The following is a 14,199-nucleotide window of genomic DNA, read 5'->3' on the forward strand; positions in this document are numbered from 1 at the left end:
TATCTACATGGGAGCATATTAAATAAGCCTGAAGTCAAATATAAATGAAGGAAGTAAGGAACAGTGTTGCTTTGAAAACCTTTTTATTTTAATAATTTGCACAGATTCTCATTGATGGAAGACAGATTACCTTGCAAGCAAAAATTCAAAGAAACTCACTCACTTGAAATAAATTAGTTAAAGATTAAACTACTGTAACAGAACATACTTTTGACTGTGAGCAAAAGGCACTTTTGGTAGTAAATGTTGGTTTCTTTAGTTAAAATAGTCTCACCTTTATCTAAGTTGGAAAAAGCAAGAGAACACTGATTTGACTTGGAACACAGCAGAGTTGTGGGGTTTTTGTGTGATATTGTTGAAGCTTTTTGCCTCATACATGCATCCACAGCATGTATATATTTTACCTATTTGCTTTGTGAAATATTTTACACTATTGATAGATACTCCCAGAATCTGGGAGTTGGGAGTATTGTTCTGGGTGTTGATAATGGATACTTGCAGATTGCTTCTGCAGAGCTTCAGGAGCTTGTAGGCATCAGTTTTTCTAATTTTCAAGTGAAGAATCTTGTATCTGGCATTTAAGCTTGTCTCCATGGGAAAACTAGATCTTTTGCCACAGAATAAAAATTCTGAATTGCTGACAACGTAGTATGAGACTTAACACTTGGCAAAGTACATTTCTTTTGTGTTTTTTGATAGAAAGCGTAATGATGACAAGTTTAATCTTCTGCAGTTCCACTGAACCTGGGATATATCATTACCAATCGTTGATATTTTCAGATAGTTTGGAGTCATAACTACTGCAAAATTTTAGTATTTTGATGTCACTCTGAGCTTCTGTCTTGTGTTAGACCATCTTGTGGCAACGTAGAGTTACTGCATGGATTTCACTGGGAGGCCATACAGGTTGATTCATGCTATACAAAATTCAGACAGACCATATCTCTGAGGTAGGAGAGCCAGTAAGACAAACATGGGACCAGAAATGGAGATGAGCCCATGCTTCAAGGAAGTTCAAGTACTATTTAGAGAAACTTTTGGTGAGAGCACAAGGTTTACAGGGCATTTTGACTTGTGTCCATTGGTAGATGCAGTGCATGAGAGATGAACCCAAAATGGGAATGCGTTTTGGACGCTAATTTTGCTTAATAAAAAGCCTAGGATTTCTTCACTCAAGTTTTTGCTGTGAGTAGAGGGAGAAAATACAGAGGGGTATCACTTTAAAGGAGGTTCTGCAAGGAATGCTGTCAGAGTTGACCTAAAAATGTTGAGTGTCCTTAACAAAGACCTTCATCTAAAGGACTGCTGCTGTATGAGACACTTTGTGGTATTACTGTTGCTTTAGATGGCCCCCTCTAAATACAGTACTTCTAGAAAACAGGAATTATCTTAAGTCCTTGAAATATGTGAGTGAGAGAGAATTATCATCATATTTTCATTTGCATAGTAAATTTGAAAATTTTGAGGCCTTTTCCAGATATTTTAGGCCATTTGGAATATGCGTAGCATAGATTTACAAAGGAAGCACACAGAACTGAAGAGTGATACTCTGCATTCAGAGAAGTCCCCTGCCAAGTTAATATTTGGTCTTCAATTTAATTTTTACTTACCTTTTTTTATAAGCTGATGTTAAAATGGACATTCTTATGGGAAATATTTCCCTGTGTTTCCTTTGCCTGGTGACGGTTTGCATGTCAATGCTGAATACATTTAATTCATTTTAGAAACTGCTTTGAAATGTCTCCCCTGTGAGAATGTCTCTCCTCTGTGAGAATTAGGCATGTGTATATATATTTCTGTGTTGGGGAACAGCAAGAAAGTACGTCAGGATAATTTTTTCTCTTCAGCTGATTTCAACTTAGCTTATAAGAGCCACCGAGTCTCTGTTCTTCATTTTGCAAAAGGCAGATGAAAGCCAAGACCGCGCGTAGCAGCGCCCCAGAAAGCTGCTGTGCTCCTGCTGCAGGCCTTTTACAAGGGTATGACACAGGAAGACACGGGGTGGAAGGTAAAGGCATAGCAACAAGGTACCAGAGTTTGAGGGAGGAAGAGCAGAAGGATGATAACCATGAGCTGTTTAATTAGAACTATTAACATGTAGATTTTTTTGAGAATAGGGAAAAGATAAAGCATTGTTCATGAGTGGTGATGGGCTTCAGTCTTGCCTCTTTTTATTTACTTCATGAGGTTGGAAGGATGGAAGTTCTGGCTACCAGCTAGATTGTTGATTTCAGCTGTGGGGCTCTTTTTTTTCCCCTAGAAATTCTAATAACAAAGTAGGTTGGTATACATGTGTAGGTAAACCAGAGCTAACCTGCTACACCTAAAATTAAGATAATACTGTCATTGGGAGAATTGTGACATTCTGCTTGAAGGAAATGTCCGTGTCCAGTTTTTAAAAGGCAGAGAACCATAACATGTTACAACATCATAGTAATTAGTAGGCAGGGTTGCCAAGAGGATTAGTAAACAGAAGCATAAAAAAATCTCCCCTCTTTTGTTTGTCAAAGAGATGTACTTTCATGAAAGTTTTTGAAGATTGTTGATAATTACAGAGAGATTTAGTCTGGATAAGCTCTTGAAACTTCAAATAGAAATTGGAATCTTACTGAATCCTGTTCACTCCTTCACCAACAGTACCTTCCCTGAGGTACTCAACGTCTACTTTCTGTGCCTTGTCTATGTGTCCATTGGATTTGATACTGATGCTGCTACAATAAGATTGCCTAACCTGGGCATAAATATGAAATAAATCACTTGAGAGCAATTGGCATCACTAAGGTTCTCATACTTGCCTCTCTGGATTATGATCTGCTGATGCTGGGGAAAACAGGAGACGTTTCATCATTGTGTGGAGACAAATCTCTTAAATGAATGCCTGAAGAGGTGTGAATTGATGTCATACTTCAGACTGGCTTGGCTTTTAATCAGCATATTGATTAGTTCCTAATAATTGCAGCTTTTATGCAAGAGACTTAAAAGTTGTTGTATGTTACATAAATTGATTAGCAGTAATAGAAGAAGAAAAGCTCTGAACAGGACATTTGGGAAAAAAAAAATATTCCCAGAGATGGTGTTACTTGTCACTTTGCTAAGGTGTGTGCCTGCAGTCTTCTGCAGCCAAACCTTGCTTTTATTTGGACATTCAGTGAATGGACCAGTAATTTAATGCATGTTAAGCTCTGTGTACATTTGTTTGAAACCGTGTTGGATCAATAGCAGAAGCAACTTATTTTGATTCTTTCAAATAAAACAACAAAGTTCAAAATGAAGTGGTATTTTTATTTCTTGGAATAAAATTATGCTTAAGTTTGCATTTCCGCTTCACTTTAACTTGAGGTAGATGGAGCTTGCTGTTGGAACAGGTGACATTTTCTTTTCTGCTGCAAAGCTGCACATTCAGGTGGCCTAGGTTTTGAAACAAATAACTGTTCTTTGTAGATCAGGCTTTTATCTGGGTAAAAAAATAACCAAAACAGAAGTTCTCAGTCAGACCAGCTCCCTGATCCAGTTTGATGTTTGGAGAAATGAAAGTGCCAGAGCAAGTGCATGCAGGGTATGGAGAGTTAGGGAGGTACTGCTCTTTTTGGTGGCAGGCTGCATTCATGCCAGGTTACAATGACTTTGAGCCACAGCTTGAAGTGCTGGCATTGCTATATAATGAGAGAGAAGCTAAAATGAGGCAGAAATTAAGGTTTTGCAGACCTGAGTACTGACATGAGTTAAGTTTAAGCATGTATTGAGAAGTCCATATTTGCAGTATATTTTATGCTTATAGTAGCATAGAGTACTTAAGATAATGTTGAAATATGTGTCTGAGAATTTAGCAAATGCTTTTCCAAGTGTCTCAAGCAAAGCATTAAGCAGTAGTACCCCAGATACTATGAATTTCTTGAGAGAGCAAAGAATCTCAACATGCTTTGCAAATACTAACAGTGGTCAAAACTACAATGATATTTCTGGAGTGATACATTATCCACAGATTTTCCTGATTAGGTATGATTGATTATGACTGACTACTATCAATTATACATACTGCATATGTAATATGGCCTTGAAGCAGTTTCTTTTCTGAAAATTGACTTTGCAGAAATACTGCTGTATTACTTATGCTTACAACCTGCATATATTCAAAAGCACGTTTGTAATAGTGATAAAATAACATATGTATCAAATATACGATAGATTATTAAACTTCAGATACAGGGATAATCAGTTATGTAGCTACAAGCTCTATCAAAACAATTGAGTTGTGTAAATCTCACGTGAAGGCATAGCTTGAATGCCACTGGACTGCTGAAGGATTAGAAGGACCACAATACTTAAATCGTGAGATAGGACAGAAATATTTTGGCTTGCATGTGAGTATGTCAGAAGAGAATTCAGCTTTTTTCTGTCATTTTAAGGTGAGTTTGTAGGTCTGACTGTTAGATTTTATTTTTTTCTCCCCATATTTAATTTGATAATCATTTGAAAATGATTAAAAACACAAAGATTAGGTTTAAAGCTGCTTCTCGGGTAGAGGTGCAGAATGCTTGTATATAAAGCGGTCTACTGATAATGAAATGATCGTATAAATATTTCTGTTACTCTTATTTTCTATGTCAGTTTTTTCCACTGCAATAAAACATTTTCTCTCACAGACTCATAGAAACAATAATTTCAAAAAGACTAGAGACCATCCAGAAAGAGAACTACACAGTCTTTCCTTCTAGAAAGCTGGTTAAAGCATCCTAGCTAAACCATTGAAGTACTAACACCAAATGCATAAAATCAAGAAACTGCGAGTCTTCTGTTACACTGTGATTATACATACGGTTTTTTTTGTTTTTTCCAAATAGAAAGTGTTTGACCTCTTCTAGACACATTGGGTTTTGGTGTGTCTATTTTACAAGCATAATTTAATCTCCTAGTTACAACTGAGGCCATAAAATTTTGACTTCCCAATATAAATGTGCCTTTGCTTCTGATTGCTGAAATCTGAAACCTATTTTTAGAATGGTTTTGGAAAACCAATTTCCATTTGTAGTTGAGGACTGTTACCTCTTAGCTGACAGCAACTGCAGACACCTCACAACTCTGTGTTTAGTTGCCCCTCTGAAAAAAAAAAAGTTTTTGTTTTCTTAGTTGTTAAAAGAAAACATAAACATTAGTTAAACATGCATTTTCTTAGTTTGACACCTGAAGAATTTTAGGGATATTGTATGAAATGACAAGAATAGCGAGGACCATGGCAGCTTGGGATATTTCATTGATAAGATGCTGCATTCCTAATTTAACATACTGGGAGAAGTTAGCTATATCATTGATCTTCCTTTTATGAAACAGTTTGGGTTTGTTTTTTTCATCTCCGAAAAAAATTCAAGATACTTACACTTTCTTCGAGGTACTGATTCCACAGAGGAGCTTTCCTCATTAAAGGCTAAAATGTTTTCAGATAGTGGTAGCATGTTTTCTGTTAGAAGGTTTGACAGTGTAACACAAAGATGTAGTAATTTAGAACACAGTTTTCTACTACTGAGTTTACATGTAAATCTGGTGGATAGTAATTATACCAGGAATTATCCTGACATCTATAAACTCTCATGATGTGTGAACTTAATGCCATGTAGTAGTTCTGTAGCTCTGGAAGAATAATTATGCTCTTCTTTTCTTGTGTTCCCCCAGGTATGGTAGCTTTAATTGCATTGCATACTTGAAATAGCAGTATACATAGAGGATTTACGCTGGAGTATATTATAGAGGTGTTTTGCCTATTACTGTCAACAGCTATGTTCTACACTAAGAAGCAGTATTAAGAAAAGTGTTATTCCATTCTCTTCTGGAAATGTCAGACAACTGAAATAATTTTAGGAGAGTTGTTTAAAGCCTGACTGCTGAAGTTACATGGACTTCCTTGAGTTAGCTGCCCCTTTTTCTGTGGTTCAAGAGCCTAGAGTTCCACTTTTTTTTTTTTTCCCTGAGCTTAGGTAGTGTCAACAATTTCAGTGCATGAAGATTTATTGCTAAAACTGTAGAAGACTGAAAATGAAATTAAATCCTGATTGTAGTTTCAGTCTTACCACACAAAAATATTTGGATGCATTTGACTTCACAAATTATCACCTTTACATTTACAGTTTATTTATGGTGGATGGCAGTGACAATTGTAAACCAAAACTTTTTTCATACGTTAAAATTGTTTCCTTCTGTCTTTGAAGGTTACAGAAAACAGATCAGACCTTGAAGATTTACACCTTTATGCAACTCCTCGGGAGCAACGGTTTCGTAGGTTTGCCAGTTTAGAGTTTGAAGGACAGCTATATATGACTCCATATGACTTCATTCAGGCTGTCACAAGTGATGAACCCAAACGTAAGCAGAAGTTTTATATTGATAAAATCGCTAGGGAAAACAGTGGTGTATGTTGGTTTTCCATTTGCTTTTGATAACTACCTTCTGTTTCTGATTGTGGTAAAAACGTACTGCATCTTCCAGAATTTTATTTTTAATGGTATCCAAGTGCATACAATCAGTATCCTGATTGTTATTAGATTGTAAATATCTGCATACTAGTAATTATTTAAATGTTCTTGTCTTAGAGGTCACAGACAGCTCAACAGGCATGAAAGAGAAGGAGTTCATTTGTACCATTTGCATCGACAGTTACAGTTACGGTTTCTTTCTAAGCAGGCCAGTATTGTAAAACTCTTGCCTCCTCCTCCTCCTCTGTATAGTTTGTGTGTAAGCTGGCAGGCAAGATACGAGTTCTCTAAATAATTTAGGATAAGATTTTTTTGCAGTTTTTGCCATCTTAAATTGTCATTTGCTATCATGTTGGGGTTTTTTTGCCCTACAGAGATTTTATAACCATACCACGGCTTTCTAAATAACTTGCTTTGAGTAAGAGTTTCAGTCCCCCAGGGGATACACTTTCTACACTTAAAAGTTGCCAGAGTTAGCACTATGTGTTAATTAAATTAATGAAAAATAAACTATCAACTTTAGTTCTCTTACTGTAAAATTTTTGCTTTAAGTATCAAAGAGCGACTAAATAGTAAGGTGATCCATTTCTGATCTGGTTTGATTTCCTGGCCCTCAGGCTTGCAGTGCATTTGTAGTAGTGCACAACTTTTGGAGAAAGTGAGTATCTTTGCTCAGGTGTGATGTGTATAATAACTCACCTTAGGTCTTTTTTCCTAAAGCCTACCCCACAAAGCTAGTATAGAGAATAGTCAAAAGCAGCCAGAACAGTCAGAGAAGAGCTTAAAGCTCTGTGCAGATGTTGGATTTTTCCCCTTTGTTCTCTTAGCAGTAATGAAACAAGAGGAAAGAATTCAGCCATGGCATATCAGTGATCAAAACTTCTATAACTTTTGAGTAAAGATACAATCTTGTTGTAACAGTGAAGGCAGAAGATAGTGCTTAGATGGTGAAAACTTGCGAAACTTTGAAACTGTTACCAGAAAGCAAATCTTCATTCTCTTTTTGCTCTGCAGTTAAAAAGAAAGGAAGCAGATTTCTTATCACAGAAGTTAATACAAATACACATCAGCACTTTATAGCTACTTCCTCTGCCTAGATCTCCAGGTCTTCCTTTTTTTGTTACTGTGGAATTTGGTTTCACCGTGAAGCATTCGTGCCACATGCTGGACATGACTTAAACATTTTGTTTTAACTCCATTTTATGACAGTTTGACTGGTTTGTGGACAGTGTATATGTGGTTTGCTATTAAGACTTTTCCGTGCTAATGAAATGTATGCTTCCTTCTCTCTCACAGCGAGTATTCAAATTTTAAAAACAAGTCCAAACCAAAAAGCGCTAAGCTCAGAAGGACATTCTGTTCATATGCCGAAGGAGAAGTGATCTGGGGTTTAATAGTGAGGCATACTTCTGAGTTCAGTTCAGCAAACCTTGTCTGTATCAAAATCTTTCCCATGCATCCAGTTCATCTCTGAGACTGAAAGCAAAACTAACCTGGATGTCCTTTAGTTTTATAGACTAGTATCAGAGATTGCATGACTCAGATAACTATTTTAAGAGGCTGTAACTGAAGTAGAAGTGGATGATGTTATTATATTGAAAGTCATATTGTCTGGGACGTTTGGACAGAAGGCTGACAAGTAGGAAGTAATAGGTGAAGTGGCTGACCTGCAGATTACCGCTTCCAGCTTCTGATCCCTGACTATATTAATTTTAACCTTTGTACTTCAGCTTTGTCTAAGTACCGCTTTGCCTGTTTAGGCAAGTCTTAATTTTCTGGTTTGCTCTGTTGAAGGTAGTAAGTTTAAGGAAGATATTTTTCTGAATGAAATGATACATTCTAAACATCTTATTTTGTATTTTTGAATCATTTTGTAAATAAGTTGCAAGTTGTAAATAATTGGGTCCATCCAGGCTGACATACTAGAGCATCTGTTTTTTTGCAGAAAAAAACCTCCAGAACGTACACCTGTATTTTTTTATGGATGAAGATTAGAAAGGTCTTGAGTTTTGTAAAAAGCAGAAATGCCCTTTGAAGGGTAATAATAGTAGCTCTTTATGTCTGCTTTATAGAAAAGCTAATACTACTAGACCTGAATGAGATTTGTGATGGAGTGAATGCGTCTATTGTGATTGATTTACTTTGGAAATCTTGTAAACCCTACAAAAGTCAAGAGGGTGTTCACTTCCTTTTTTTGATTAAACACTAACTAATACTGTAGGAGTATATTTTCTTCTATAAAATATAACTTTTGACTCCAGGCAGTTATTATAAAAAATATAAAATAAATGCTATAATTAACTTGTTGCTGCTTTCCATATGTTGCAGGCTTCCATTTGGAGAAGTACAATATTTTTAACAGTCATGCTTGATAAGTTTATACCTGAATATATTTTTATGTATTTATAAAGCAAATTAAGAGAAGAGAAAATAGATGTTGTTCCCTTTAGCTCTAACTGCAGTAATTTTAGCCTAATACTGAGCTGTAAGAAGTATGTATAAACGCATAAATCTTCAATTGCTTGTCTAGAAGGAAAACTTATATATAATGATGAGACTGGAAAATTACCTGATTGGAAAGTTAGAAATACTTATTCCCCAAGTTTCTTATTATAGGCATAAACATATATGAATTTGTATAGTAAATGAGGTTGTTGGGCGGGGGGTTCATTTAGTATTTTGAGACAATACTTTAACTGACATTAAAAAATTAAACTGAGAAGTATATGAAAATGTGTTATCTCATGTAATGATGTTGCTCGATAGAACTCCACCATACTTGGAGTGGGATTTGTGGACAGTCTTGGTGCTGACCTTTACCAAGATGTAAAAGTAAAATTTCAGTGAGTTTCTAACATGAACTAATGAAAGACCATAGTGAGTAGCATCTGTATCATGACGATTATTTAATGGAGCATGGATTTCATAATGAGGAAGGGATTTCTAATACCACAGAGTGTTTTGCTCTATAAAAAGGAGCCTTTACCAACCAAAAAGTTAGGGATGCGACCACATACTGTGCCACTTTTTGTACCTTTGTGAATTCTGATGTTCACAGTGCTTTATCTTAATAGTGAATCTGTACAAATGTTTGTCTTGTGAGGGTGGCAGTGGACCTCAGGTTTTGAATTCTTGGATGGTTGCACACAACTGTTGTCGAATGAGAGTATCTTTCTCTGCTCCTGGAGCCTGCCATGTAAAGCGTTAGGAAGAAAGCATCTGCTCAGCCTTGCTCATCAGTTTTTAGTGTTAGCAAGCATTTCCAGTTCTGAACTGGAGGCCCTCTGCAGCTGCTCTGTTAAAACTACTTACAAAAAAGTGAGCCTGACAGCGGCTGTAAAAGGAAGCATGTATCTTGAGTTGTTGGGAATGGCTGAAGGGAGTCTTAGCACCCAGTGTAGTTTCAAGTATTTTTTTTCTGTATTTGCTTTAAAAAGGTGTTAGTAGTCCCTGAAGCAAGGGTCAGAATCCAGGTCTCCCTACAATCTGCATTGTAATGCTACTGCTATGAAATAATCATTTCAGAATATTGAACCACAGGTTAACATGAATGCCCTCTGTTTCCTGTGTAATGTTTTAATGGTGTGTTTTGGAGGAAGAAGGTCTTTGCTCTCACTGAAGCTGAGCTGGATTAAAAGCTGTACATCTCAATTGGTTCTTTAAAGTTAGGAGTTTAGGTATGTATTAAGCTAATTGGTTTTTTAATAACATAAAGAGAATTTTTTTGGAACCAGGTTGAAGATTATCCTGATGAAGTTGGGAAAATGCCTCTTCTTTGGCTAGAAAACACAGTATAGATGCAGTCAAATTTTTGTGACACCACACTGACATAACTAAATTCATGACTTTGTCTTTTGTTGCAGGTGCTAAAAAGTGGCGATCCCTTTCAAAGCAGGTGGGCAATAGTTCCTGTACTGTCTTGTAACCATAGTTAACTTTCTTTCATGATGTAAACTTAAGTCACGGGAGAAATCAGAGAATTTTTTAATCTTTAGTAAAAAAAAAAAAAAAAAAAAAGACAGACTTCAATTTCTTTTGTTTTGTCACTTAAGACTCAGCTGAATCCAGAATCTCAAAGATACTTGACCAGCTGTGCCTGTTATGTTGGATTTACTGACTTTTTCAAGCTTTTGTCAGTTCCTTCCTCAGCCTGTATCTGAGTTTCTTTAGTGCCTACAGGTGTATCTAAAGCTGCCTGGAATACTTAATGCCACTGTCTACCTTTTGTGATGTTTAAGTGCCTCTTACCTCTATTTTTTTTTTTTTTTTTTTTTACATTTGTACAACTGCAAAAGAACTGTGTCTGTATCCCTGTATTTTAAGTGAAGTACATTCATATTCGTGGGTGAAGTTTGCCTTAGTTCAGACTGAGAGATTTCAAAGAACAGTTGCTTGGAGCTTGTATGAAAACCTTGCTGAAATCCAGGGTGACTTATCCTTGGCTTCAGCGAGTATGAGCAGTGGTGAATAATTTCAGCAACAAATACGTTACACATGTCTCTCTGACTCTGCAAACACTTAGCATTCATGCAGATGAGAAATTTTTGGAATAATTATGTGTACAAAATTTATATATGTGCTTGAGTACTTCCAAAGTCATTGTTGCAAACTGAAGTTAAATTAGCTGGTAGATTAGTATGCAGTTCCTTGTGTTTTATATTGATATGCTAGCATTTAATCTGTTAACTGCTTCATTATATATTTAAATATATACTTTTATCTTTTTTAATCTTATATTCTAGGAACTGAATCAGATCCTTATGGAGACGCCACCAGTTTGGAAAGGATCATCCAAACTTTTCCGTAACCTTAATGAGAAAGGTGAGGGATAAAAATTTATTTTCCCAAACTGAATTATCGCTTATATTAACCTGTTGTGGCTAAAGTGGTGTTGTACTTTAATCTTAGTCACATCTTCAAAAAGATAAAAAGCGTCTGTTGCTTTTTACATTTTGCAGCATGAAAAGTTCCCTTTAGTCTCTGCAGTGTTTAATCATGCCGTCTTAGAGCTAGCCTTTTTAAGTGAATTGGTATCTTAAGAGTTTGTTAAACTGATGTTTGAAAGTTTCAGGTTCAGTTTGTTGTAATGAAGAAAGCTCTATAGCCCACAGATAGAATATTCTAATAAAAACACTATCTCTTTTTTAATACGTTCGATGATGTGATTATTTTTAAAGACAGTAATTGTATCTTAGATCACTGAATAAGCCTTTTCTTGACAACACAAAGAGATGGTTTCAGAAACGCTACATATATCTAGATATATATATCTTTAAGTTCTGCAGATGAGGCTTGTAAAACTCACACTATTGGTAAAGGAAGAGCCAAGAGCCACTCCTGGTCTCCTTTTTCTTATTTCCCCCCCCCTTAATAAGTTCTATTAGTTCAAAAACAAAAAACGCAGAAAAAACCCACCTATGATGGCTTGTATATAGACATTTTAAAGCTATATTATTTATGATAACAAGTCCACATATTCCTTTGCTTATATTCAGAGTGGCAAAGTTGTGATGGAGCATTTTAAATATGTTTAAAAGCAGCCACAAGAATTTGGTATAAAATAAAGACATTTTATGAATGTTTAAAATAAGCATGCCAGCGACAAAATTCCAAGCAAACATGTGCATGTAATTGATGAATCAAATTCAAAGGCATCTCAAATTTATTAAAGGAGTAAGTATGCATCTACTGTCAGAGGAGGGTCCTGGGCTCAAATCTGCAGCGCATGGGGGCAGAAACTGGCACATCTTTGCACTCTATTTCCTTGTATATCTTTGCTCTAGGCTGCTCTATATATAGTCAGAACAGCTGACTTTTGAAAGATAAATTATATAAAAATTCAGCTTCAGAATCTGTTAAATCAATATATTATTGGTTTAAAAAAAATAACCTGGATGTTGCTTATTAAGTCTGTAAGAAAATGTCTGCAACATGTACAGTCTTGATTCAACAGTATCTTACTCCAGTTTTCTGCCAGTAAACTCTACGGAAGTTGATAGAATTAAGAGGACTCAAAACTGGTATAATAAGCTGGTAAAATTAGTAATAGACTTTAGCACTTACATAGATTTTCAACATGCTTTACTAGAAAGTGCGTTCTGTTATCCCATTTTATAGGCAATATGAGAAAACATGATGGATGTTAAAGCTGATAAGATCATTCAGTAAGCCAGTAAAAGGAATGGGAATAGAATTCAGGTGTCCCTAATTCTAATCTAGTAGCTTTTTTATTATTATTAATTGACTCATTTTCTTTAAAACATGCATATTTTAATGTGAAGCAAATAGCTAAAGGCTACGTCTGTTTATTTTGCTGTAGATTTATTTAAATCGGATGAGCCGCATAGATTTATGCCAGTTGTCCTTAAGTTTTATTTTTATGTTTTACCCTTGGGTGACCTCCCTCTCTTCTTTCTGGTCTTGAGGTAAGCTTTTCTTTCCATTCAGTCCTCTTTTCGGAGCCTCTCTCCCATAACACTCAGAGCAATCAACCAGAACTGTCTGCAGCTACAATATACCAGTACAAACAAAAGGAGAGACCATTTTCAAGGCCTTTTATATTGCTGTCTTCATCGCAGTGATGGACTACTTGACAACCACACTTTCTTCCTCCATTTTACAACAAAGAAGGTGTCATCAAACAAACAAAAATACATATTTACATTTATTGACTGGCTATTAAAGAACATTTTACATCACTGAATAAGAACCTTTGAGGTATCTGATTTCTTGATAGCTGCTTGTCCAAACAGATTCAAGCAGGCCTTTGAAAACAAAATTTCTGCAAGCTGCTGTATGAAGTCAAGAAGATAAAGCGTAGAGCATGTGTTACTTAAATGCCTGCATTTAATCTTTGCTAATCTTCAGTGTAGAGCTATGTGTAAATTGAGGAAAAGAATAGGTGGTATTAAAAATTCTTAGTAGCCTTCCTAACTAGATGTACTTGCAGTAGTAAAATCTAGGTTCTGAAGATTTAAATTTGCTCTTGAATCAAAAGATGGAAAAATACCTCTTTTTCCCCCATGAATGGAATGGAAGTTGGGAAGGCAGCGTTTCATCTGGTAAAGGTTGAAGGTTTTAGTGATTCTTTATAGTATGTCATTTGGTTCCAAAGACAATTTAGTTAACATTGTTTCTTTTGTATTGCCTTTATATTCCAGTCTCTGTGATATCTGTGGAGATCTCTGTGGCTGGTTATTTTTTTCTGTTGTGTTTAATGATAGGAGACCTGATTCTCTTGAAGGTGCTCCTCTTTCAGGACAGTTGGCTTTTAGGAAGGAAATTTGTATGATCGAAGGTTTGGGGAGGCATTTGGACAGATCCAAGAGAAATATAGCTGGGAGTTTTATCTCTCAGCTGTTCACAAGGACAGAAGGTCCCTCCTGAGTATTATTTCAGAATAGAATTAATTTAGAACTTTTTGTGCTGTAAATACTAGTTGAAAATGCCAAAGTTTCTTGCTTTGGCAGTGTTGGAAGTGTTGATGTTAAATGTGTTCAATAATTGTAAAATCCACATGAATAATGATGTTTTGAGTTTGCAGGTTTTTCAGTGAAAAAAAAATCAGATTACTGTTTACATAGTTTGTCACATATTCAGTTAAGTCAGGTTTTAAAAGATATTTAAATATCCAAAGATGAGCTGTTTTTCTAAAAACTTTTGCACCTGACTTGGACTGAAATCAAGGAGACAGCCAGCAACTTTTGAAAATCCCAGCTGATAGACATCTTTACTC

At 35.7% G+C, this 14,199-nt stretch overlaps 1 protein-coding gene across 8 annotated transcripts in view; it reads left to right on the top strand.

Annotated features, from left to right (window-relative positions):
- Positions 1 to 14,199, top strand: part of MICU3 (mitochondrial calcium uptake family member 3) — a 57,692-nt gene that overhangs the window by 6,805 nt on the left and 36,688 nt on the right. For all 8 annotated transcript variants that reach the window (XM_055703235.1, XM_055703221.1, XM_055703217.1 and 5 more), the window contains exons 2-4: positions 6,201 to 6,354; positions 10,328 to 10,359; positions 11,207 to 11,285. In XM_055703235.1, coding sequence (XP_055559210.1) covers positions 6,201 to 6,354; positions 10,328 to 10,359; positions 11,207 to 11,285 — 265 coding nt within the window. The remainder of the gene's footprint in view (positions 1 to 6,200; positions 6,355 to 10,327; positions 10,360 to 11,206; positions 11,286 to 14,199) is intronic.

Source organism: Falco cherrug, chromosome 1, assembly GCF_023634085.1.
Source record: "Falco cherrug isolate bFalChe1 chromosome 1, bFalChe1.pri, whole genome shotgun sequence".
In the NCBI taxonomy this organism is placed as follows: domain Eukaryota; kingdom Metazoa; phylum Chordata; class Aves; order Falconiformes; family Falconidae; genus Falco; species Falco cherrug.